The sequence below is a fragment of the Malus sylvestris genome, chromosome 6 (assembly GCF_916048215.2).
Source record: "Malus sylvestris chromosome 6, drMalSylv7.2, whole genome shotgun sequence".
Lineage (NCBI taxonomy): Eukaryota > Viridiplantae > Streptophyta > Magnoliopsida > Rosales > Rosaceae > Malus > Malus sylvestris.
Window position 1 is genome coordinate 28564449 of NC_062265.1, and position 26218 is coordinate 28590666.

General features: G+C 36.0%; 1 protein-coding gene, 1 long non-coding RNA gene and 1 pseudogene across 6 annotated transcripts in view; all 3 read left to right on the forward strand.

The window, feature by feature from the left end:
* LOC126627252 (elongator complex protein 3-like) overlaps positions 1-26218 on the forward strand; it is a 110982-nt pseudogene that overhangs the window by 83758 nt on the left and 1006 nt on the right.
* Positions 16500-17254, forward strand: LOC126627297 (uncharacterized). The gene is made up of 3 exons (XR_007624964.1): positions 16500-16575; positions 16667-16740; positions 16834-17254. It is a non-coding gene; the product is annotated as an uncharacterized LOC126627297 (long non-coding RNA).
* LOC126627241 (disease resistance protein RPM1-like) overlaps positions 17723-26218 on the forward strand; it is a 40193-nt gene continuing 31697 nt past the window's right edge. The window contains exons 1-2 of one of the 5 annotated variants that reach the window (XM_050296701.1): positions 17723-17761; positions 20808-24469. In XM_050296701.1, coding sequence (XP_050152658.1) covers positions 20835-23606 — 2772 coding nt within the window. In that variant the 5' untranslated portion in view covers positions 17723-17761; positions 20808-20834 and the 3' untranslated portion in view covers positions 23607-24469. Of the gene's footprint in view, positions 17762-20803; positions 24470-26218 lie in introns of those variants that run through there. The other 4 variants (XM_050296700.1, XM_050296702.1, XM_050296705.1 and 1 more) reach the window with 4 other exon arrangements.

Consider the following 26218-nt stretch of genomic DNA (forward strand, 5'->3'; position numbering starts at 1 on the left):
AATGCACTGGACCCCTTTCGAAAAATAGCCAACTAAGTCAATGAAAGCTTTCAGGTCTTGAGCTGCTTTGCTTCCAAAAACGAGCTTCGCAGATTTGAATACATATTGAATTACTTTCTTGATGTCACCCACCGAATTCTTGAAGAAGTCCGCAGTTTTCCACCGCTCGGAGGACCAATATTTTCCGGTGATGGGTTTTCCGGCCATACACTTTGTAACGGTTGCAAACTCTGCGCTCAATAGTGTATCGACTTCTGATCGGGTTGCCCCACATTGGTCATTGTCAAAAACCTTGATGAGTTCTTGAAAACATTGCAGGTCTGACCTCTCTTCATCCCCTCGAAGCTTTCCAGCAAATGATTGTTTAACAAACTCGAACTCAAACTCAAACTCAGACATCAGTAGAATATCAACTTCTGACTTCATCGATGGATTCTGCTTTGTACCATTAATCTCGAACGCCATCTTGGTCAGTTCTTGTTCGTCTACTCGGTCTCCTGACATTGTTGTTCTTTCTTTCGACGAATGATCTTTCTGGCGAAAGAATCAGCGTGAGTGTGACGGAGAGAGGGTCTCTGTAAAAAGAAACCGAGAGAAAGAGAGAGAGAGAGAGAGAGAGAGGAAGAGGGAGAAACGATTTTTGATTTTGGTGCGGTGCGTATGTGTAAATTTTGCGAAGAAATTTAATATATACTAAAACTGAAAATCATGTGAACCACTGTTTATAAACACAGTATAGTTCCGATTTTACCCTTGCTTGGTTTGTGTTATGAATTCTGATATTTTGCGTATAATTTTGGTTTTTGGAATTTCGAATTTGTACCCTGACCTTGCTCTAATTAATTTTAATTTCGTCTGTTATTGTTGGGTTTGAGTAAATTTCGAACCTTTTGTTTTCGTTCTTAAAATTTTTGAGTTCTATCTATTAAATATTTGTTAAAAGACCCGAATTTTCTATTCGAACAATTTGTAAAGCCTATGAAAACTGAACAAAAAGTCATATGATCCGTGATTTCTTCCTTCCCATAGGTGTAGAAGCTCTGTTCTCCCGTTTTTTGCCCAATTTCAAAGGCTCTGAATTGCTTAATTTTCTTTAAAAATATTTTCAACTTAAATATATATATTTTTTTCTTTTCGGTTTTCTGATTTCTGGTTGTGTTTTAGGGCATAATAGTGGGAGTTTGAATAATGGAGCCGCAGCCATGCAATGGAGTTTAGCAGGAGGCAGAGGACCTTTCACTCCATCTCAATGGATGGAGCTAGAACACTAGGTCTTGATCTACAAATACATCCCAATGTGCCTATTTCGTCCACTCTTCATCCCAATCAAGAAGGCCCTTAATTCTGCAGGATTTTTTTATATTTTCGAACGGAATTCTCAGGCGCAATTCATATAATTTCTTCATTTTACTCAAAGAAAAATGATTTCCGCACACTTCACTTTTTTTTTCTTATGCACGTTTTTGCTTATTTTGTTGTTTGATTTTTGCTTGATTTTATTTAATTCAAAAGCTAGAAATAAATCTAAATTTTTCATGCCTTCATTCTAAGTATTTTTCGATTTTCGTGGGGTTGTGTATGTGCAATGAGATGGGGTTCTATCCATTTGGGATTCTCCAATCACTGTGAATTACAAGGATTTCATAGATAATGTACAGATTAGGGATACACTTGAGCCTAGATAAGCATGAAAAGCATACGGTTTTGCTTCACCCATCTCATCATAGAATTGTGTACCATCAATTCAAAGGTTGTAGAACCAGTTTCTACAATGAAACCGTAGTTGGCTGTGTGTGTTTGTCTTCATTGGGAATTTGGGAGAGATTTGTTATTGAGAGGGTAAGCCAGGCAAAAACATATTGATAGTGTTGAAGAATGGGGTAACAGTTTAATTATGTGTACAATGAAGAATCACATATGTTATTATTAAAATGGGTCTGCACAAATTTTGCATAATATGAAGTCACCGTATATAAATGGTTTTGCCAAAATTATTTCTTATTTTGTTCCTTTTTTGTAAATAGGGTTGTAAGATTTCCACATGTATGTAAATAGTATTGCCTATCATATATACATTTATAACTTTCTATATGTTTTATACGGTTTTAAAACCCGCAGCATCGCATAGGGACACTTTCGCTAGTAAGGCTTAAATGTCAAAATGGTCCCTGTGTGATAGGATCAGACATGATAAAAAGGAAAATTGCAAGAAAGTAAATTCAGAAATGGAAAAGAAATTAAAGTAAATTCATATCTTCATTCATAGTACTCTTTACACTAGAAAAAAGAGTTTAAATACATCCAAAAATAAGTAGGGTTCGAGCTATTGACGGGCCTAATGGTATTACATATGTAATGGGTCTAATGGTATTACATATGTAATGGGCCTAATGGTATTACATATCTAATGGGCCTAATGGATAGTAATAACATTAGGTGGTCCAACTAGTCATAACCGAAGCTCAATAGCTTAGAGTTGCATCATTGTGTTATAATTATATGGCCAATTTAATATTTGGCTAATTTAGTCCCCGTGTTAGTCTATGTTAGCCAATTAAGGACATTTCATTCAATCTCTTTTAAAAAATTCATAAGAAAAATTATATGAGATATAATTACCCTAACCTTTTACATAAAAATAACACATATAAGAGATAAAACTTCCAATCTGAAAAATGTTTAAGGTTGCGACATAGAAAAGAGAGGAGGTAATGTTAGGGAGGAGGTCGGGAAGTTGGAAGGAGAATAACTTTTTTTTTATTTCATTTTTAAATATTTTAAATCAAATAAATAATTTCATAAATAAGTTTATAATAATTTATAATAAAAATGGAGCTTTAACGAAAAGCTCCAAGAACTGTTCACTTTAACGAAAAACCACATTTTTACTCTAAAAATTCAATTATGGTACTATTCACTTACAACACTTTTTGTCATTTTCGTTAAAACTCAAAGTTTTCAAGCTCTTTTCATTAATTTTCCTTAATAAAAAATTAGAAAATTAGATGAAAATGTTCTTAGTTGGCTAACGGAGGTAAACACAAGGACCAAATTGGCCAAATTGAAAATACAGAGACTAAATTGATCTAATGACTAAAACACATGGACTATTTTAACATTTAAGCCAAGAAATAATATATTTTAACATTTACGCATATAGATGAGTTTCCCCAGGACAAGAAAATCTCTACCCAGCAAGTCAACACCCTGCCTTCTCTTCTCAAAACCATGCCTGGCAGGCAGCATAAATGCTGCTGCATACACCAGAAACTTATTATGGGGCCATTCTATTTGGGCTTCTTGTTTATTTTCTGATCTTAGGCTCCACTCACGTGTCTTTACTCTCTTAATCTGCCCAGATTTTGAAGTTCCCTCCCATAATGATCGGTCCAATTCAATAAAGATCTTGATTTTGAAATCTCTTTCCAGGGACCAGCTCCAGCGGGACCTAAGTGTTGTGCCTTGGTCCGTTCATTAGTGCGGAAACGAGATTCAGATTACAACTTCACCAAAATCACACTCAGTTGAACAGAATAAAATACAAGAAATAAAGACACCGAGAAATTTACGAGGTTCGGCAAAAACCTGCCTACGTCCCCGGAGAGATATTGCTCTTCACTATGAGAATAACAGTACAAGTACACATGAGTTAAATCAACATAACCCAATCCCAAATCCCTTGCACACCCACTCATAGAATTTTCCCAAGAGCCTCACTCTACCCCAAGAGTTCTTTCACTTGAATACTTTTCACTCTGAGTACCTAGAGGGCATACTCGAAGTCTTACACCACAAACTTGCTACAACCCGGTCTAGCACCTGTAGCACTGTGGACCCTTGCCTCTGGAACCGGATCTGAACCTGCTGTCTCTCTCAGATCATCTTTCCAATTTTCTTCCACGATTCCAACCTTTAATAACTTAAGTAGTCTTGTGCCCACCATTATCCATGGTCTCCTTTGTGTATCATTCCACACCAAAGAAGCTTGCACCTGCTCCAAACTTACTGTAACTTTCCATGCAGTAAAGTTTCACAAGGTTCTCGTACGAATCTGAAAGTGAGGGAAGAAGAAAGAGGCCTTTGTCTTCTTCCTCAACATCAACTTTCGCAGTAGATCTAAGCATCCCTGAACATGGCTTCCATTTCTTCAAGCTTCCATTACTCTCCTTTACCAAGAGTAAAACCGCCTCTCCCATTAAACTGCTCAACTGAAAAATTCATGGTGAACAACAAATCTGGACCTCCAACGAACCAAAGCCTCCAACGATGCTCTGATACCAATTGTTGTGCCTTGGTCCGTTCATTAGTGCGGAAACGAGATTCAGATTACAACCTCACTAAAATCACAGTCAGTTGAACAGAATAAAATACAAGAAATAAAGCACCGAGAAATTTACGAGGTTCGGCAAAAACCTGCCTACGTCCCCAGAGAGATATTGCTCTTCACTATGAGAATAACAGTACAAATACACATGAGTTAAATCAACATAACCCAATCCCAAATCCCTTGCACACCCACTCATAGAATTTTCCCAAGAGCCTCACTCTACCTCAAGAGTTCTTTCACTTGAATACTTTTCACTCTAGCTCTCTTGATTTTCTCTCACCCGTGCCCATGCTTTCCCATGGGAAAGCCGAATGCTCTCCCCCTTTGGATGCTCTCTGATGCCTTCTCAGGAGAGAGCCAAATCTCTCATTCTCTCCCTTCGGTTCTTAGCAAAATAAATAGCAAAAGAAAAAGGAATCAACTTTCCCTTTTTCCACAAACATCATCATTAAAGTAAAAGCAAGCATCATCATTATGTTTTTACTCATGATGATGTCCACCAAACTTTTGCTTTTACTTTGTCTGCAATTTTCATGCAACCCACACCATGTGATATTTCCACCGAAAGCAAACACAGGTCACTTCATTGTTGTTAACACATGACTCATAATTACTCACAAATGTATGAGTCAAACACAACACTAAGTCGCTAGGCAGGAACCAAGCTTTGGTCTCTGACGTGGTTGATACGAGCGGCTTAGCCTGTTTAGGCCTTATAATTTTGGAATGAGCAAGCTCCTGAGCAGCCTCAGTCATGACATCAAGTATCAATATGCATCGACTGATATCCACTTTAGGTGAATAAAGTAGTTTGTTTAATGTCTCAACAGATTCCAATGGACATGTGACAAGCAAAGCAACCAATGCTTTTTGTCTCGTCTTCAGCTGATCTTCCTCACCTTCTACAGCCAAGCCAGAACAACGAAGCTGGACAAGTGTTCTCACAAAATCACTGGCTACGTGCTTGAGCTCATCAGGTGATGCTCGGACAAGTTTTTCAGCAACACCAAGAGCATTCTCCACCTGCAATATGAAAATAAAATTAATGATCCAGGAGCCAAGGATAATATTCATCCCGCTTGTGTAATTTACTACCAATGTTCTAAAAATCGGCGTAGACGGCGCTAGGCGATGAAGGCCCGCTTTGGGTCAAATCGTTTCGAAAAATCAGTCTGGAGCTAGGCGGTTTTATTTTATTATTTTTTTTTTTTATAATTAATTTTGTGCTTTTTTTTTTTTTGTTTCATGTCGGTATATTTATAGAAATAGTGTACCTAATTTGCAAATAATGGATTTAATACAAGTTCATTCAATAGTAAAACGAATTGGAGCACTTTTGAGGAGATACATACAAAGAAAAGAAATAAATTAGATACAACAAGGTTAAATAATTTAGTCTATTTCCAATCCAATGCAAGGATCAAGAACAAGAAGAATTTAGCCTATCATCCAAGAATACTCCTTATTATGATTATATGCTTACTGTTTTTTAAATATTGAACATTTTGGATGTATATACTTTGTGTATTCTTCTACTTCTATTTTTGCATTTTATCATTCTTTTATTATCCATCCAAGTATAATTTTTTTTTAAGTATAAATAGGCATTTATTTACAACATATATAATAAATTTACATAAATCCGCCTAGGCCCCCGCCTAGCCGTCTAGGCACTAGGCCCCTACTCGCCGCCCGACTAGTGCCTAACATTTTTTAGAACCTATGATTATTGTAAGAACATTTGACAAAATTTTAAACCAATGAACATATATGGTTTACTTACCCCATCAGCATCATCAGAATTCCGAAGTGCAGCAACTACGTCGACCAATTGTGAAAATTACACAAGCGGGATGAATATTATCCTTGGCTCCTGAAAATTACACAAATCATATGGCTGTAAAGATGACTCACTTGAAACATCAGACTCTCATTTCATTAGCATCGTCATTTTCATTGTCGTCCGAGACCGACTCGTAGTTTAGTGCAACTGGATCAACCAACTTAGATTCATATGATTTCCAATTTCTACTCGTACCATTACTTGCTAACCATCACTAGACTTATGGGGTTAAGCCCTTTTTCAGCACTGAGGTAGATGTTTCAGGATTGTCGATACCCTGTTGTATGCAATTTGAGGTGCCCGGAGTTCTTTTTTCAAGGGTATGACAACCCAAACTCTCAGTCGATAGTGTCCCCAGTGCAGCTATCATCAAGGTATAGAGGATTGTTGGGGTCTATCACCTTGGAGAACACAAGCAATACTGATAGCCATTTTCCGAATTAAATGATTAGGGCTTTCTAGCCTACCTACCAGCAAAGACAAGATATAACAGGATGATAATGACCACTGGCGTTGGAGGAGAGAATACTGATAGAGACACAGAGAAGTATTTACAGCTCACTCCTTTGAGAATTGAGTGAATCACATCCTTGGTCTCGTTTAATTCTTCTTTAGACATGTTTTCCATGGAAAGGCCTATAGCTGCAGATGCATCTAATATTGCAAGATTAAGGGACAAAAAATTCCAAGAGAAGTATAATAAAACAATGAACTTCTCTCGACTGCAATGGGATTTTCTATAGGAAAGTTACAGGCATTTCATATTAATGTTAGGCTTGTAGCTTCTACAGGGTTTCCCATTGTAAAGTCCTGACATGAAAAATCATCAGGATTCATCGCAGACTATACCAGATGCTGGATAAAGACATGAAGGATACAAATTTTCTGTTCCATTGGGGCCAATTGCCCAGACTCTTTCTTAGACCAAACTGCTACCAGATGCTGCGATGTATCTAAGAAATTTCGGGTATTGTGACCTTAGCGAGTGAACTACTATCAGGTGGGCGTTCAAGAATAGTAAACTGAAGGATCCATCGCAGGCAACAAACACGAAATACTTTCCAGAGTAAAAATTTGTCAGAAAACATTGACCTAATAAAGAGGAAAGCTGAAATTAAACACTTGTATAACACAAAACAATACTGCAAAATGAAACAGTAGTAAAACAATGCATTCTTCCATATAACTAATTAAAGAAAATCAAGATTTCCATAACTGAGCTTCAACTAAGTGAGTTTCGTTTGCTCCGAAACCTTACTGGCATGAATTTTGTCTACTTCCTATCTGATGATGTATAATCAAAGACGGGACAGTAATCATATGCTTGAATCCAATATTTCAGAAATTACTACCCAAAAAAATGTCAAGGTTGATGGCCAAAAAAAAAAAAAAAAAAAAAAAACCAAGTATCTATAAAAAAATGTAGGCTACTCTATAGATCAACCCTGGAGAGAGGGGGGAGGAGGAAAGAGTTTTTTTTTTTTTTTTTTTTTTTTTGCATAAATTATCAATGTATATTTCAGAATTATGAAAACTCTGGGGAAACAAGCTAGCAAGATCTGCGCGCAGCGACAGAACATTCATACGTAAAGGCATGCGAAAAAAGGTGTCGATATACAAAAACAATGGCAAACCAAAACCACCGAAAGAGATGCCAAAGTACCCTCAAGCCAATCTCCAGGAAAATCAACCATCAGTTATGATCTTAAGATTTCATAAACTCCATCTGATTCAACGCCATTCTCTACCGGCCTGGAGCGTAGGTAATTTGACACATAGTTTTCTTCCCAAAACTCAAATTTTCAAAATTTACAGCCAAATAAAAGCCGACATATTTCAAGGGAATTCTACACACATAAATTTTTAAAAACACAATGGCGGCAAGGTAACTAGAGCTAAAAAAAAATACCAATTAACGGAAACCGAGCAGATGACGAAAATGCGGCTCCTCCATAGAATGCGTGCCACCACTCTCTCCTCTCATCTGCCGAAGGAGCCTCGGAACTAAGTAGCTGCACACACAACACAACAACAGAAGCTCAGAACTCAAGAAAAATCGCAGCAACAAATAAATTTCGATAAAATTCACAAATTTGCCAAATTCATTAGCTCACCTGCTCTCTGTATTGCTCGTCAATAGCACTTGAAGTTCCAAATTTCACATCATTCAACTTCCAAAAAATCATTCTTTCACTTACAATCAAACGACACAAAAAGTGAAAAAAGTTCAATCTTTTGGTTTTGGAAATTTCTCGGAAACCAAACAGGCGTTTCAGGAACTCGGGTAGAAGTTGGAAAGTTACCTGAGAGAAGAGAGGCGTCGAGAGGGAAGAGAAGAACAAGCGCGCAGATGACTTGGTATACGTGCTTCGCCTTCTTCACGGCTGCGATTTCTTCTCTTCCACTTCGCTTCATGTTTTGGAGCCTTCTCCTCCGCGTTTGTTTGTTTCTCTCTGCATCAATCTGAAGCTTCTTGCAGCCGATTTTTTGTTCACCGATACGTAGTGAGTCTATTTTTTCGGCGGGAAAAATAATCAGTTTCGGGAAGAGACCGTTTCGAGACTTCACGGCTGCGTTTGATTTCCAAAAATACACAAATTTTTTAGTTTTTATTATGTTAATTTTAATTTAAACTTTTTTTCCTATACCATTTGCAATTTAATGGGGAAAGTTTGCGAAAATAATTTTTATAATCTTTTGTTGTGTATTTATCTTTTTTATTTAAGTCTTTAGATTTATTTTTTATTTATGTCGTTTAATAGTTTAAAAATTAAAATAAATATTATAAAAAACAAATTTTTGCAAACCGTCTCTGTAATAATTTATAATTTAAGCCAAATCAAGCATAAAAAATATATTTATTATCAAATATCCTTTCCTTTTTAATGTCATACCCAAAAGTTAAAAATAAAAATAGTTTCATTTTTTCTAGTAATTTTTGGAGAATAATTTTGTTTAGCTAATTGACCAAAAAACCAGAAAGTCTGTTAAACCTTAACAAACCCGAGTTGAAGCATAGAAACGGCGGTGCTAAACCTCTTCTCTCCAAGCTCCGGGCCAAGCCGGTCCGGACCGCCTCGGGCATCGCCGTCGTGGCCGTGATGTCGAAGCCTCATCGGTGCCCCCACATCGCCACCACCGGTAATATTTGCGTGTACTGCCCCGGTGGTCCCGATTCGGACTTTGAGTACAGCACTCAGTCTTACACTGGATAGAAGCCTACTAGCTTGCGCGCAATTCGGGCAACGTATGGCTTTCTCTAGTTCATTGACGCATTTTATCGAACACTTGATAGGGAATTCCAGTTTTATGTTATTCATGATTCGTTTCGAAGTTTAAAGTTTTTGGCTTGATTGATTTTTCACCATGAAATTGAGAGCTTTGTAATGAAGAGATTATTTGAAGGAATTGGTGTTTAAAATTGGATTATTGAAGTTAATTTGGTAGTTAATCATTTGGTTTTGTGTGTTTAGATACAACCCATATGTCCAGGCTAGAAGCAGGATAGATCAGCTGAAGAGATTGGGTCACAGTGTAGACAAGGTTTGGTCTGTTCTATGTTTAGAGCTTAAAGAGTTTATTTTCGGGTTTGCAGATTTCCATGATAGAGTAATATGCATAGTTGTCGCCTTATAACTGGTACTGAATTTGTGTTTTCAGGTCGAGCTCATCTTAATGGGCGGTACTTTCATGTCGTTGCCCGCGGATTACTTTAGGCGATCTCCAACTGATGGCTGATCAGATGACTCGTTTTAGCCTTCTGGCCCTCTAAAATTCTTCAAGATATTAATATTTTTATTAAATAATACATGGTCATATTTGCCTTCATCTTCAACCGAGGGCCAAAGGGCCATAGGGCTAAACATAATTTATTATTTAAAAACTGCAACTTAAATTCAAATTCAACGGCTAAGTGACGTCAGCATGACGTTAGCTAACCGTTGTTTAATGTTGTTTCATGTTACTTAATTTAATTTAATGTTGTATAATGGCTTAGGAAGTTATAGGAAAAAATAGAATTTAAAAAAAATATATGAAACAAATTTTGTGAAATAGAAGTTATAGAAAAAAATGAAATTTAAAAAAAATATGAAACAAATTTTGTGAAATAGAAGTTATAGGAAAAAAAATATGAAACAAATAATAATAATGTAAAAAAAAATCAAATCAAATGCAACGGCTAGTAGCTGTTTCATTTGAATTTTTTCTTAATAAATCCTGTCGGTTATAACCGACAGGAATAACAAAACATTAAAAAAAAAAATAGTCAACCCGGGGCTAGCTGGCTGACCAAAAGCAGCCAGCCCTTTGGCCCTTTGGCCCTTTGAAATTCTGTGGGGCCCTTCCAGATTCCCGAGCCCTCTGGCCTAGCCCTCGGTTTGAGACGATTTTAGGGTTACTTTCGACCTTCTGGCCCTCTGGACCATTCGGTTGGAGATGGCCTTATTAGAAATTGGAGTCCATACGAGGATGTGGCTCGTGACATTCTTTTTGCTTGGCAAAGGATGCTGGTTTTAAGGTCAGCCTAGTCCCTTATCATAAAACTCACTTACCTTCACCGTGGGAAAAGAACGGATTTTGGACCTTTTATATCTACAGTGACAGGAGATTAATCTTTCATCAAAACAATTTGTGAGCCCATAATTAAGCGAGAATATTTATCAAAAGGGATGTGATATTCACACACTCCATTTTACTTTTCACACATCCTTCTAATTTTCGGCCTTCAGATCGGATAAATTGAAGAAGATCAACGGATATAAATTAACAAAGGGTGTGTGAGAAGTAATTTGGAGTGTGTGGATAGCACACCCCTTATCAAAATCTAATTGGTTTTGGTGTTATCATTCACTTTATCTAAAAGTTCAAGAAGAAGTATGTGTTTGTATGGCTGAACATAAATAAAAAATATGGGCAATAATGTAATTCCACACAAACCAAATCTCACTTCTGTTCTTTTTTTTTTTTTTTTTCCTTAAACTTCAACTACATGTGATTATAACATGTCTCTAATATTTGAAAAAAAAAAGTCACTCTCCCTTCTGTCCCCGCTCCTATGTTTTTTCTCACTTTCTCTCTTCTTTTAAGAACAAAAATAAAAAACGTTCACACACACTTTATATGTGGGCATCCACTAGTACTATTATTAAGCAAAGAGCTTTGTCAACTTTCTTAAAATGACAACCATGTTCTTATTTTTCCTATGTTAACCTTACTTTTAGTACACAATATTTATAAATATAAGGACAAAGTAATAATTATGTAATATATTAAAATAATAAAAGATATGTCCACGTTAGAAGAATATGTCCCATTATTGTCCCATTTTTCAAAAATAAATTTTTTTTTTAAAATCTAATCATATTATTTAATAAATAAAAAATGAAATTGTTCACTCAGAGTGATCTGCTGGTTTATATTTAACAAGGAGACCATCCAGGCATCAATGATTAACTGGTACGCATGATTGGTGTGTTCCCAGACCACCTATGTGATTGAAGACTTGTTTAAAAGAGTGGTCAAGAATAGGTAGAGCTGTTGAGCTACTTGGAGTCTAAAATTTGGCAAGAAATAAGCCATAGCACTTTGGTAGATTGATATAGAATTTATTCTGAACTATAAATATATCATGCATGGTGGAACTGTTGCGGGAGTATTAATGAAAATGAATAATTACGATCATTCGTTGGAGTCTTCAATTAATAAAATATGAGATTTATAAAACATAAAAGTAAAAGTAGTTGCGAGTTCATTCTCGGAGTACCAAAATCTATGTTTAGCCTAAAGTCACTAAATAAGGGAGCGAAGCCCCTCAGATAATGTCTGATAAAATGGTCATATTTGATTTCAAATTCGTGGACTGAAAAATGATTATTAAAAAAAGAAATTGAGTTATCTGTTAATTGGGTTAACATAATAAAAGGGTTGTGATTTTCACACACCCTTAATTACCTTTCCCACACCCCTTCTTATTTTTTAAGAGTGGTGATATTCCCACCCCGGTGTCTTATTTCCCCACCCACCATTTAATGAAAATGTTAATAACATATTTATCCTTTTAAAAGAAGACTCTTAAACCCCTATTTAATTCAATATTATAATAATAAATAAATAATGGTGGGTGGGGTGTGATATCTTTGGTGGAAAGAGGATGGGAAAGATTTGGGTTAGAATCGACGAAAATGTTGGAGGAAGGAATGGGCGTATGCTAGATGAAGGCGAGAAATTTCAATAAAGAAAAATGAGAATTGGGTGTGAAATCTACGGTTTTGACAAAAAAAGGAGGAAGAAGAGTGGTTTGGGGATCCGGGGTTTTTGCGGCATTAGGTGTGAAGGAGATGATGAATGTCTAGGTCTTAGGTCTTGCATTTTCTTTCATTTTTTATATTTTTATTTATTTATTTATAATATTATTTAAAGATATATCAGAGTTATTTAAAAAAAAATATTATGGTTATTTTGGGAATAATGGTGGGTGGGGAAATAACATTTTACTTTTTTAATTTTCTATGGTGGGTGGGATTATCATGTGGGTGGGAAAATAGGACACTGGGGTGGGTCTAGTAGCACTCTTTTTTAATACTTAATTGATATCTTACTATTTACTCTTCCATATATACCCTTTTTACTTTTTGACTTTTAAAAGTTGTTTTTTTTTTTTGATTGTGTTGTAGATTGGAGTAGCAGCTCGATTCTTCCCACTCCCTTGCTTTTACCCTTGCTTTCTCCCGCTTCTTCCCCAAAACCCAGACACCTCCTGCTTTTTCCCCAAACCCAGACACCTCTCGCAGCCCGATTCCCTCGCCGCCGCAAATATTTCCACTGCTTCTTCGAAGCCTCCCACTCCCTCCGCCGAGCCCAACGAGACCTATTCTAAAATTTCCACTGCTTCTTCTCTTTCCGTTCCCCTATCCTCTTTATTACTTCTTGTGAAAAACCACAATGGATGACCTAATAATAACAGATGAAGAACTCCAGATGGACATTGAGTTGCAGAAGATATTGGATATGGCATGCAAGGAGGATGGCATGGAAGAAATTTCAGAATGCATTCCTCCTCTTAACACTTTTGATGGTAATTTTCTAAAGTATTTTCTCAAATTATTAAGATTGATTTTGGAATTTAGGGTTTTTGTTCTCTTCTTGCCTCAATTTGTTTTTTAGGTTTAGTTTTTTCTTTCCCTAATTTGTGGTTCAAATGATAATTGAATGAATGAATACTGGTGGTTTAAGATAAATGTATCATGTAACAATGAAGTAACTGAATCCAGGGGAAGAAATCAGAAAATCACGAAACTAAGTTTGTAAATGTTTTTGACATCAGAATTTTTTTTACAAGAATAACGAAAAATTAGGCAATGCTCAGAGACTAAGGAGCAAAAGATTAAAAACTACCATATTTTTCTCTCATGTACAAGGCAATGCTCTATAATAGAGAATATTGATTTGTGTTGGTTTTGGGGAAATTAATTTTCTATTGGAATCTATTGGTCCCCAATACACTTTAACTTAATGGTAAATTGGTATTAGGTTTAATTGTTGTGGTTTTACCTAGGCTCCATGTTTTGGTGTAAACTTGATATAATGCATACAATGCTTTGGTATAAATTTGATACTTAAATGTCTAGTCCATTGATAAAAAGTATATATTCTACATATATAAATGTGTTGGTTTGTGATATATAGGAAGTCAACCAACGATTGATGAGCCCGATAAAATGCTTTCTTTGTTGGCGAAATGTTTTGAAAGTCGAGAAGACCTCATCGGGGAAGTTCGTAAGATAGCATTAATGCAAGGGTTTGCAACCGTTAGTAGAAGATCTAAGACAAATACATATGTTGCTATTGGTTGTGATAAAGGTGGGGATTATCGAGCCTCTAAAACTTCACTAGATGAAAGAAAAAAAAACTCAGGATCTCGCCTCATAAATTGTCCATTTGAAGTCAAGGGGCGTAAAAAGAAATGTGAAGAATTTTGGAAGCTAGAGATAAAAAGTTTATTGCATAACCATGAACTTTCAAATGACATGTGTGGACATCCTTCTTGTCGTCAATTTTCACAAGAGGAAATCTTACGAATTAAAGAAATGAGTAAGGCTGGTATACCACCACGCCAAATTCTATCTTCGCTTCGGCAAGGCAATCCTCATCTTCAAGTAGTTTCTCGAAACATCTATAATCTAAGAGCTAAGATTGTGAAGGAGAGTCTAGCTGGGCGTCCAGTTATTCAAGCATTATTAGAAGAACTTGGTGAAGGTGGTTTCACTTATAACTTTGAGTATGATCATGAAGGCCACTTGACTCATTTGATCTTTGCTCAACCCTTGTCTATAGAGTTGACCAAGAGCTACCCATATGTTTTTGTGATGGATTGCACATATAAGACCAACAAGTATAAGATGCCATTATTGGATATCATAGGAGTTTCAAGTTTCAACACATCCTTTTATTCTTGTTTTGTTTTCATGCAAAATGAGAAAGAAGAGGATTATGTGTGGGCTCTAAAAATGTTTAGTAAGATTTTGGGAGTTGATAATCATCCTATGGTGATTATAATGGATAGGGAGTTGGCATTAATGAATGCTATACGCATTGTCTTTCCGAGTACTTCCAATCTTTTGTGCGTGTGGCATATTGAGAAAAATATACTTGCAAATTGTAAAGCTCATTTTGAGGAAGAAGTTGATTGGATTGATTTCATTTCTACTTGGACAATTTTAATCCAATCTCCTAATGAAACATCATTCAATGAAGCTTGGAGTCGTTTTGAAGTTAAGTACGAGGAGAAGAAATTTGTTTTGAAATATATTCTTGGTACTTGGCTTCCATACAAAGAAAAGTTTGTAAGTGCATGGTCAGAGAAAGTTACCCACTTTGGTAACCGTGTTACTTCAAGAGCCGAAGGTGCACATGCAACGCTAAAAAAATATCTTCAAGTTTCAACTGGAGGTCCTCGCGAGGTAAAAGAAAAAATATGCCTTGCTATTGAAAATCAATTTCAAGAAATCAAAGCTCAACTTTCAAGTGAAAAAGTTAGAGTTTCACACAAGTTTCGACTTCCCTTCTTCAAAGAGGTTGTTACTCATGTATCTAGATTTGCATTGAATGAGTTATATAATCAATATGAAGCATCAAGTTCTTCTGATCTTCCATCTCAATGTAAGGGTCATTTTCTCAAGACAATGGGTCTTCCTTGTGCTCACATGATTAGAGAGATGAATATTGAAGTCTTGCAACTAAATGACATACATCCATAATGGAGGATTGATAGAAGATTGTTTGTCAATGATCGTCATGTAAGCTTGGACAATGAACAAGATCAAATAAGCGGCCTTCTATTGGAGTTTAAAGATAAGTATGAAAAGTTGCCTCTTACTCAAAAAGAGGATACCAAAAGGCAACTTTGTGAATTTATTGATACTTCTCTTCCATTAACTCTTGAGCCTAATGTTAAACCTCACAAAGGTCGTCCAATGGGTTCTAAAAATTAGGGGTGGGCACTTAGAACCGAAAACCGAAACCGAAACACGAACCAAATCGAACCGCACCGAATGGTTTGGTTTTGCGGTTTTGGAACGGTTTTGGTTTTGAAACCGAACCGCATCATAGAAAATGGTTTGGTTTCGGTTTTGGCTTTTGAAAACCGCATCGAAACCGAACCGCACCGCAAATATTAATAAACATTTAATTAAATGTCCATATTAAATTTCATGTTTTAATTGGTTGTTTGTTAGAATCCATGCACTTAGTATGGACACAACCACACTGGAATATCATCATTCATCACTTTCTTTCGTTCATTAACTTCAAGGACCTTTGTTATTTTATACCATCACACACACACACACACATATATGTACAAGGGTGGACTACTCTTGTTATCAAGAGTCGAACACTGATCTAATGAAGTCCACTCATTTGAAGCATGATATCACATATTCTAGTATGAAAGTTTCACTCATGTTTAATGAATTCAAAGTTATTCAACTTGTTTTATGTTATACTTTGTACGGGACACCTTTTTGTTGCACAAACATATTTTAACATCACAACTGCATGCAACATGCTAATTGTTTATATAACAAATGTATTTTTCCTATTGCTATTGGGAAATGCTTATTAATATGTTTAATTTCAAATTGTACATTTTTTCTTAAAAACCAAACCAAAACCGTTTGAAACCACACCGAACCGAACCAAACGATTTGGTTTTATTTCGGTTTTGGCTTCAAAACCGCACCGAACCAAACCGCAAACAATTTTGGTTTTGGTTTTGGTTTCACTCAAAACCGCACCAAACCAAACCGTGCCCACCCCTACTAAAAATAGAAAAGAATCAAGCTTTACAAAGCGTGGTCCTTCAAAGTTTGAAATAGTGGAGAAGGCTCAGAAACGTGCTCGACGGGTATGTCATTTTTTTAATTTATCTTTTAATATTGTCTACTATGGTCATGATTATTTATATATACGTATAACTTAATGTTCATTGTTTATAGGTGTGATGAGCATAATGATTTGCCAAAGAAACTTTTTGTTAATAATAGCTTAGATGTGTAAAGAACACATTAAGGTACATATATTTTTGTTGATTTTTCCCCATAAAAATACTAATTAAGTTTGTAATTTTCTTTCCTTTTGTTGACATGTTTTTATTTTCTTGTAGGTTGGAGTGCATGGGTTTCATATCTTTTTGGTAATATTGACATCTCCTTTTGAACACAAGATTAAAGGCCAAACATAGTGTAGGCAGAATGTGAAAGCTTGTAATGATATCTGATGTATTTTTTGGGGCATGAGGCTACTATTATGGGGATTAAAGTATATGTGGATTGCTTACTAGTATTTTGTACAATTCATGTAACTTATGCATATATGCTATATCATTAGGTAATCGTTTTATTTTTATTTATATAATAGGTGTTTTATACTTGTTTTGGGATCTCTCAGATTAGGCAGTAGAGCTTGAGTTACAAAAGGCATATATGGTTGAGTGTTAGAAAAAGAAAAAAACAAGTTTAAAATAAAATAACAAAAGTATTTTAAAATTTCAATGGTCAAAAAGTAAAAAGGGTATATATGGAAGAGTAAATAGTAAGATATCAATTAAGTATTAAAAAATAAGAAGGGATGTGAGAAAAGTAATTAAGGATGTGTGAAAATCACAACCCTAATAAAATAAGGAGAGAACATTACATTCATACATTATTGAGTTAGTAGCTCACCCATGACAAGTGTTGAATTAGAGAATTGAAAAGTAGTTTATTTTTTTTCAATAGGTGGTGGCGAGAAAAATACAACCTACTCGGTTTCAGAAGACGATTTACAAATTGCCACGTATATCAAAGAATTGGTCTTTGTCCAAAAGTTTTGGTTTTTGTCCAAAAGTATTGGTCTTTGTCTCATGCCGTAATTATTTTCCAATTTTCATAGATTATAATCTTCGTCTCCATCTTCATCTCCGTCTCATATTTCATATTTAATTTCCATAGATTATAATCTTCGTCTCCGTCTCATATTTCATATATTCATCGAGCTCATCAACAAGGAGTCCAATCATTGCAACTCTTTTGTGAGCTTCCATATGCCCCTGAGTATGTTATTATGCACTCTTACTACCATAGATATCCTTCTAGAATATATTTGGAATAAAGTATTACGTGCTTATGAGCTTTATCTCATCATTTGTTTTACTTTTTTCTCTTATTATATATGTCACTCAGATTTAGAGCATTCAGCCTTGAACACAAGATTTTGAATTCGATTTCTTCTTCATCAATGTTGCTTGTATAATAGAAAGGGGTAAGCTATTGATTTGTACCATTAAATTGAATTTGCTTTATGATCTTCCGTCGACTTTTGGACTTTGTTGCAGGTATAAAAGTTGATCCTTACCTTGAGCTCTATCTTCTTGTAAATTTTGGTAGAATTTGGAGTTAGTCTGAAAATTGAGAAACCAACATGTGTGGCGGCGCGAGTGAAAGTCAAAATTTATGGATTTTGGACAGCGAGATGTTCTCGATGTCCTGAGCCCTTATCCAAAATCCATTCATTACGATGGTTCGATTATTCAATTTTTGGAATAATTGACTGCCGTATGATTTTTGTAATTGATGACAATCTAATTGTTGGATTGTCGTACAATTTTTTGAGCATCCTAGTTATTAGTTGTTTGATCTTTGAGAACTTATGGATTGGAAATCCGATGTGCTAATCTCCCGAATTAAATAACCTACGTTGTTGACCTTAGAGGACCTACTTATCGACGGTTGACTTTTTAGTCAATGTGCCCTATTCTAGAGTGTCGTTGTTATAGAATGTTATTGAGGCTTGATGGAGCTTAGTTGTCTCATTTCAATGGTGTGTGGTTCTCGGTTGACATGCATCTCGATTTACGTTCAAGTGGCACTTGGTCTCGTTTTATGTGTCGGTCTTATTAAGTTTCTTAAGTGGGGTTTGTGTATTGTATTAGGTTCCTTGGAGCGGAGTCGGTGAATCCGAAAGTGCAAATAACCTAGGTGAGTGACTTTAATATTATATGATATGGTTATTACCCATGAGAATTTCCTTGTTATGTACTTTGTGGATATAACATGAATTTACAAATGATTTTATGGAAATGTGTGCCACTATGCTATGTTTACTTGATGATGCTATTGGAAAATATATATATGTTATGCCTGAAAAGATTGTGGTACATGAGGGCTAGTAGAAGACCGCTAACCCAATACATGGGGTAATGTGGATAAAATCAAAATCTGCACCATGTAGAAGTGGTACATGGATGGTCGTGCTTGGTTAATCCGCAATGGGGGACCATACTACTTTGGGATCGTGCTTGGTTAATCCAGGATGAGCGATCCTTATTATTTAGGTATGTCCATACATATTCAGGGGTGATCATGCTTGGTTAATCCGCAATGGGTGATCACTCTCTATTAGTATCAGTAGGAGTGACTCTGCTTGCTTGGTTAATCCGTTATGGGAGGGGGGGACCACATCCTAATTGGTTACCTATTGTAGGCCTCGGCCAAACTGTGTCTTTCTATAGCCCTAGACTATTTATTACATATATGAAAGATGAGATTGAAGGCATGTGTGGCTCAATCTAGAAAGTGAATTGAATCAAATAGTTTACATGATGGTGTTGCCTTAAAGAGAATGATTTCGGATGTAACTCATTCCTACTCATAACGAAGAGTTGTAATGATGAAATAGATACCAATCTCATTCCTACACGTGATTGTATTATTGATGTTGTGTCATTCATACACAACTTCGGGTTGTGTGATGACTAAGAATGTTGTTAGAAGACGTGTGGTGAGATTCAAATTGATTAACCATTCCTATACGTATAATGAGGTGTATGGTGGTTAAATTATGAAATATGTGGCAATTCGACCCTTGTGATTATTCGGAAAATGAGAAAGGCTAGTGGTGAGTTACAATTCGAAGAGAATGACAGAATGATATTGACGGTGATTAAATTGACCCAGTATTCAGAGAAAAGTCATGTGAGGACATAACACTACTTCGTAGCTTATCCGGGTTTTGATTTGCCTGGTGCACCATTCCCAAGGCGTAGGGTTATTTTGCAGAGCAATGGGTAGAGGTTAGAGAAGAAGGTTGCAGGTTATGCAGCTGTGTGGGCATCGTATTAGAGAATAGGATTGCCACCCTTTGTTGTAAGCTATTTCCGCTAAGCTCTGATGTATATTATATGTATGAGTCTCAGTGACTCTTACGTATTTTATATTGTACTACTACTGTTCTACCGTCGCGTGTCGATTCCGAACATGTCGATCGGGGCATGACACTATTACATATATTGAACATATAAAATGCAAAATGAAAATTTTCTATTTTCTATTTTCTGTAAAGCCTATAACAATTTATTGAAAAAAATGAAAGTATTCAACAAGTCTATTACAATATCTTGAAAAAATAAAATGCAAAGTAAAAGTTATCTATTTTTTGTATAGGCGGGTCTAGGCGGGCGCCTTGGTAGGTCTAGGCGTCATTTATTAATTTTCAAATTCCTAGGCATTAATCGGGGCGGTGGCCAACCGCCGGGCGTTGTTGGGATTTTTAGAGCAGTGGTTAACATGTTGACCCAAAACCTGTTATTTCTTTGTCGTTCAATGTCTGATTAACGGGTCGTGAAAAAAAAATTGTCTAGTATTTGTGTAGAGTTCAATCTACTATACCCAAAACATTCCGTTCTTTCGACGTGTGTACTTTCATTTAACAACAATTTTGTGGTACTTGTCAACTGCCACCTACAAAGAATTGAAACTTTTGGTTATCCTTAACACAGACAAAAATCCATGACAATTGGTGGAAGAATTAGATTGAATGAGTTCGAAATTTTCAATCATAGATTTTTGTTCTTGCACCAAATTCTTTAATTCTGTGTTCTTGCAAAAAAGACTCGAGAAGTAGTTTTCGGACTTTTGAAGTTTGGCCCTTTGTTAAACTGAATGAAAGTTAAGAACAGAAATTTAAATTTCTTAAGTACCTTATTTAGATCTTGGTTTCGTTTTGAAAACTAAGCACATAGTTTGTTAAATATAAAAATTTATCCACTACATTCTTTTTTTCTTTTTCTGTTGTTTTGAAACTTGTCTTTTCTGCAGACAGATTGCATACCAAGTATCGAAAGCCAAAATGGAGTCAGCTGCATCACTATTGATTGGGAAAATTGCGTTCATTCTTGAGAACGAAGCATCTTCCATAGCGGCAGTCCGTGATGAAGTTGATGAGCTTAAGCTGGAGCTCATAAGCATGAAATCTTTCTTAATAGATGCTGAAGGCAAGGAACCACAAACAGAAGGAGAGAAAACGTGGGTTACAAGCGTCAGAGATTTGACCTGCGATGCTGAAAATGTCATTGATGAGTTCATGTATCACATATATGACAAGAAGAGTGCGACTCCATTTGCAAAATTGCTCCACAGAACCATTTACTTTCCAAAGAATCTTTGGCATCAGCATCGAATAGCCAAAAAATTACAGAAAATCACAAAAAAGATCAAAGCCATTCCAGAGAGGAATGAGAGATATGGTGTCTCTACAATAGAAGGAACAACTTCGGATAGTGTTCCCAGATGGGTGAAGAACAAAGCCGAGTCTTCTCTTTATATTATGGAAGACGAACTAATCGGGATTGAAGACAAGAAGCAAAGGTTAATGGGGTTATTGATGAATGGAGAGGAAAATGAAATGGTTGTGTCTATAGTCGGGATGGGAGGATCAGGCAAGACAACTCTTGTTGCCAATACCTTCAACAACGAAAATGTAAAGCGGCATTTTGACTGTTATGCATGGATCACTGTTTCTCAAACTTTTGTGATCGAAGACTTATTAAAAAATCTGATCAAGCAATTCCACCAAGGAAGAAAGGAAGAGATGACTGCACAATTGGATTCCATGAGTTACAAAGAATTGTTAGAGATGTTGTCGACATACTTGAAGTCTAAAAGGTACCTAGTTGTATTGGATGATGTGTGGGACATTAAACTTTGGCAAGAAATAAGGATACCACTTCTTAATAGACATCATGGAAGTCGAATCATGCTTACAACTAGAAAGAAAGACATAGCATTCTATTCTTTTGAAGTTGAAAGTCGTCCTATTGAAATTGAACCCTTGGGAAACAATGAAGCTTGGGAGCTCTTTAGCAAGAAAGCATTCTCAACTTACGATAATAAATCTTGTCCACCAGAGCTTGAATCCTTAGCATGGAAACTTGTGGATAAGTGTGAAGGCCTACCTCTGGCAGTGGTAAATTTAGGTGGTCTAATGTCTTCCAAGAGGTCATCATCGGAATGGAGAAGCGTATATAACAGCTTAAATTGGCACTTGACTAACCATCCTATGCTGGAACCAATGAGCAGCATCTTGTTGCTTAGTTTCAACAATTTGCCCAACCGGTTGAAGCCATGTTTCTTATATTGTGCCCTTTTCCCAGAAGATTATCTCATCAAAAGAAAAAGGTTGATCAGGTTGTGGATAGCTGAAGGGTTTGTTGAACCAATTGATGGGGTCACACCAGAAGAAGTTGCAGAGGGTTATCTTGTGGAACTGATTGTTCGTAGCATTCTACAAGTTGAAAAGCATGAAGCTGTAGGACTAAGAGCATGTAAGATGCATGATCTTGTGCGTGAGCTTGCTTTGTCGATATCAAAAAAGGAAAATTTCGGTGCTACGTGTGTTGGCAGAGAAATAGTAGATAAAGCTGAAATCCGCCGATTGTCAATTCAAACAGCTGAAAGAGAAATTAATTCTTGCACAGGTATGTCAGAGCTTCGCTCCTTTCTTGTCTTTGGCGCGTTAGAGAAATTGCCTTCTGGATTCAAGTTGTTGAGAGTTCTAGATGTGCAGGATGCTCCAATTGATAGATTTCCAGATGAACTAGTGTACTTGTTCAACTTAAGATATTTAAATTTGAAGAAAACTTTGATTAAGGAGCTTCCAGAATCCATCGGAAGGCTTCACAATCTTCAAACGTTGAACATTTGTGACAGCAAGATAAAGACACTTCCAAAAGCAATCTCCAAGTTAGTAAACCTACGCCATCTAATCATGTATTGTTACATTGGTGATTTGGCGGTCTTTAGACATGTCAGTGGGACTAAAACAGCATCGGATCTAAGTAAATTACAGAAACTGCAAGTTTTGGATTCTGTTGAATCAGAAGGAAAGATTATTAAAGGCATCAGGAATATGACCCAACTTACAAGCCTCGGTATTACAAATGTGAAAGCAAGTGACGAGATGGACCTCTGTGACTCCCTTCAAAAGTTAGAGCTCCTTCACCATTTGTTTTTAATGGCTGGTGATGAAAAGGAGTTTCTTCGAGTTAATGCACTACGTTCGCCTCCTCCAGACCTTCAAAATGTTAATTTGACTGGAAAACTAGAAAAGGTACCTCGTTGGTTAGGTTCACTCCATAACCTGACACGTATGTGTCTACAGTGGTCTAGACTTGAAGAAGACGTGCTACCTCACATTCAAGCATTGCCGAATCTTGAAAGGCTTACCCTATCTAATGCATATGTTGGCGAAAAATTGTGTTTCTCCAGAGGCTTCATAAAGCTTAAGTATTTGAGGTTGATCAAGTTCCCCTTATTGGATAGTATAGCTATAGAGAAAGGGGCGATGCCAAATCTCCAGGTCTTAGACATTGGGAACTGCCTGGAGTTAAAGGCATTGCCGCAGGGCATTGAGTTCCTTGCTAACGTAGAACGCTTGATTCTGTATTCTGTTCCAATGCAACTTATAGAGTCCGTAAGAGGAGGCATGGATCATCCAAAGGTACAACATATTCCTGAAATCCACCTGTATTATATGAGAGAAAATATGGAGTGTCATGAAAGTTTTTCCGGTATTCACTCTCATAGAAGGTACGCACACTTTTATCCTTGCATAAAAATTTAATTAATGTTAGACTTACTACATTTTTTGTATCACATTTGTACCACCTTTTTTATAGAGGTAGGGCCGATTGACATATGTGGGTCTTATTTTTATTAGAGATGTGGTATAAATGTGCTATGAAAAATGTGGTAAAAGTAGCATTTTTGTAAAAAAAAAATTCCACAACCTAATCATTTGAACTATTACGTTAGAAAGTTAAAAGGTTGGTGATTTTCACACTCCTATTTTTTTTTCTTATACGCTCCTCTTGTTTTTGTTCGTTAGTGTTTTGATTTATTCAATTGTTAGGCTACGAAAAAGAGGAAGTAGTGCATCGGAGTGTAAAAATCATTTTCCCTTACAATTTGCCTGTCCAATCTTATACAGAAGTCTGGCAAAGATATAAAATATGCATGCATTGAGATTTTATTCGGTAACTGTGTTTCTTTTGTTTTGTAATATCCTTTTTTGCAGAATCAAGCCTAAGAAGCACTTGTGAGACTGCATTGAGTTCTCCTTTGTCCCAGTTGATTTTACGGTGAATCTCGACTTTCGTTATAGTAACAAAGCTGACTATATACGTGTTGTGTCATTTACCCTGCAAGGAAGAATTCGTCCATTGTGTGTTGTGTGAAGTTGCAAACATTGATCGATCTTGGTTTCTTATTTGCCCTTTGTGAAATGGAATAATGCCCAAGATTCTATTTGTGTAACTGAAACTTATATTATTGATTGCTTGCGTGTGTTTTGATGTAATAATATTGGTTTGGAATTGAATTTGTCACTGATGAGAATAATGCTTAAGATTCTGTTTGTGTAACGGGAACTTATATTATTGTTTGATTGCTTGTATTTTGATGTAATAACATTGATTTGGAACTGAATCTGTCACTGATGAGACCAATTCTAACTAAACCAATAATTATGACCCATTTTTCATTTTCAATATTTATTGCTTTTTATCAAGTTTTCAAATATATATTGTTTTAGGTAGGCAAATTTTGTGGCGGATGTTTTAGCTTACTATGGTTTTACCTGAGAAATTATTAAATGGTACGATATTACCACGTCGCCCAGTAATACTTTTATTCAAATTTTAACATGTGTGCAGTTTCTTACAGGCTTACAGCTGGATTAAAAAGCTTTTTTAATTAAATTTTTTTTTTCAATTTAAACAAAATTAAAAGAACTAAAAATAAGAGGCATTTTGACACAGATGCCTAGGGTTTAGCTTTTAAAATTTTGAGATAAGGTCATCTCTAATCGAAAAGTCCAGAGGGCTGAAAATAGCCCGAAAACCATCTCCAACCAGCCAGCCAACCTCGGGCCGAGTCAGAAATTTGAATGCAACGGCTAGCTGATGTAAGCGTGACGCTAACTAGCCATTGTATTTGAAATTTTTTTTTTTTGGGCCAAATTTTTAAAAAAAAATATATTTAATTATAGGCCTAGAAAGGTGATTAGTTCAATGTTGGGCATTGGGATGTTCCTTTTATAAGCATGTTTGGTTACTCAAATCTCTCCCACGAACAATGTGGGACAAATATAATGGGTGCCACACATGCAAGCTTTTGCTTGCTCAAATCTCTCCCACGGACGATGTGGGACAAATATAGTGGGTAGTTTTTAAATTTAAATAACAAATTATGTTTGGTCCAATGACCCTCAATTGAAGATGATTTTTTTTGTCACATGGCTATGTTTGATCCTATGTTTCTTTGACCCTCGGTTGAAGATGGTAAAAAATATAGCCCTGCACTTTCATTAAAGTATTAATTTCTTAGACTGCCAGACTTTCGGTTGGAGATGGCATAACCTCTTTTCCTCCCCTCCCTATTCTCTCCCATGGCGACTGCAGTGTTGCCAATATCCGAGCCCACCAGACAGCTGTTTGAAATTTGAGTAGTTTGAGTCGAAATTTCTTTGTCCCACATTGGCAATTCCCAAAAGATTTTATCACTTTATAAGGCTTTGTCCTTTATAGAAAGTAATTGGAGTAATAGGCTTGAAGACTACAATTGGGCTCACCCTTGGGGTTGTGCTTTGGGGTGTCCTAATTAATTGGTAATTAATATATAATTAATTATATTTAATATATAATTAATATATATTTAATTGTCAAATGATGGGCCTTGGGCCTTGGGCTCTAATAATTAAATTAATTATTTATTTTTTACCAACAAACTCATCTTTTCAGATGAAGTCTGAAGTGTGAAAAACGCAAAAACAAAACACCCTTTTCAGCAGATGTCTCCCAACATATGCATCCCTTCCTCATACCTGTTGCGAACAGGTATAATCACATTATATATACATCCATCTGCATGGCATTTAGAACACAGAAAAATCATAAATCTTCTCCTGCAATCATAAACATCTTTTCTGAGAGAACCACATTAATATTCGCTAGAAGTCAATTTTCCGGTGCTGGAATTTCTGACTTAGATCGTTGAATCCTGGTGAAGCAGACGTCTGTAGAACTACAAGCACTGAGTAGGGGCGAAATTTCTGTTTCAAGGACATTACGGTACGCAAGCCTTGATCTTCAAGTTGTCTGTTTTTTTAAATCGTATTCTAGTTTATATTCTATTAATTCCTATTGCATTTATTATTTATTAGCATATATCAATTAT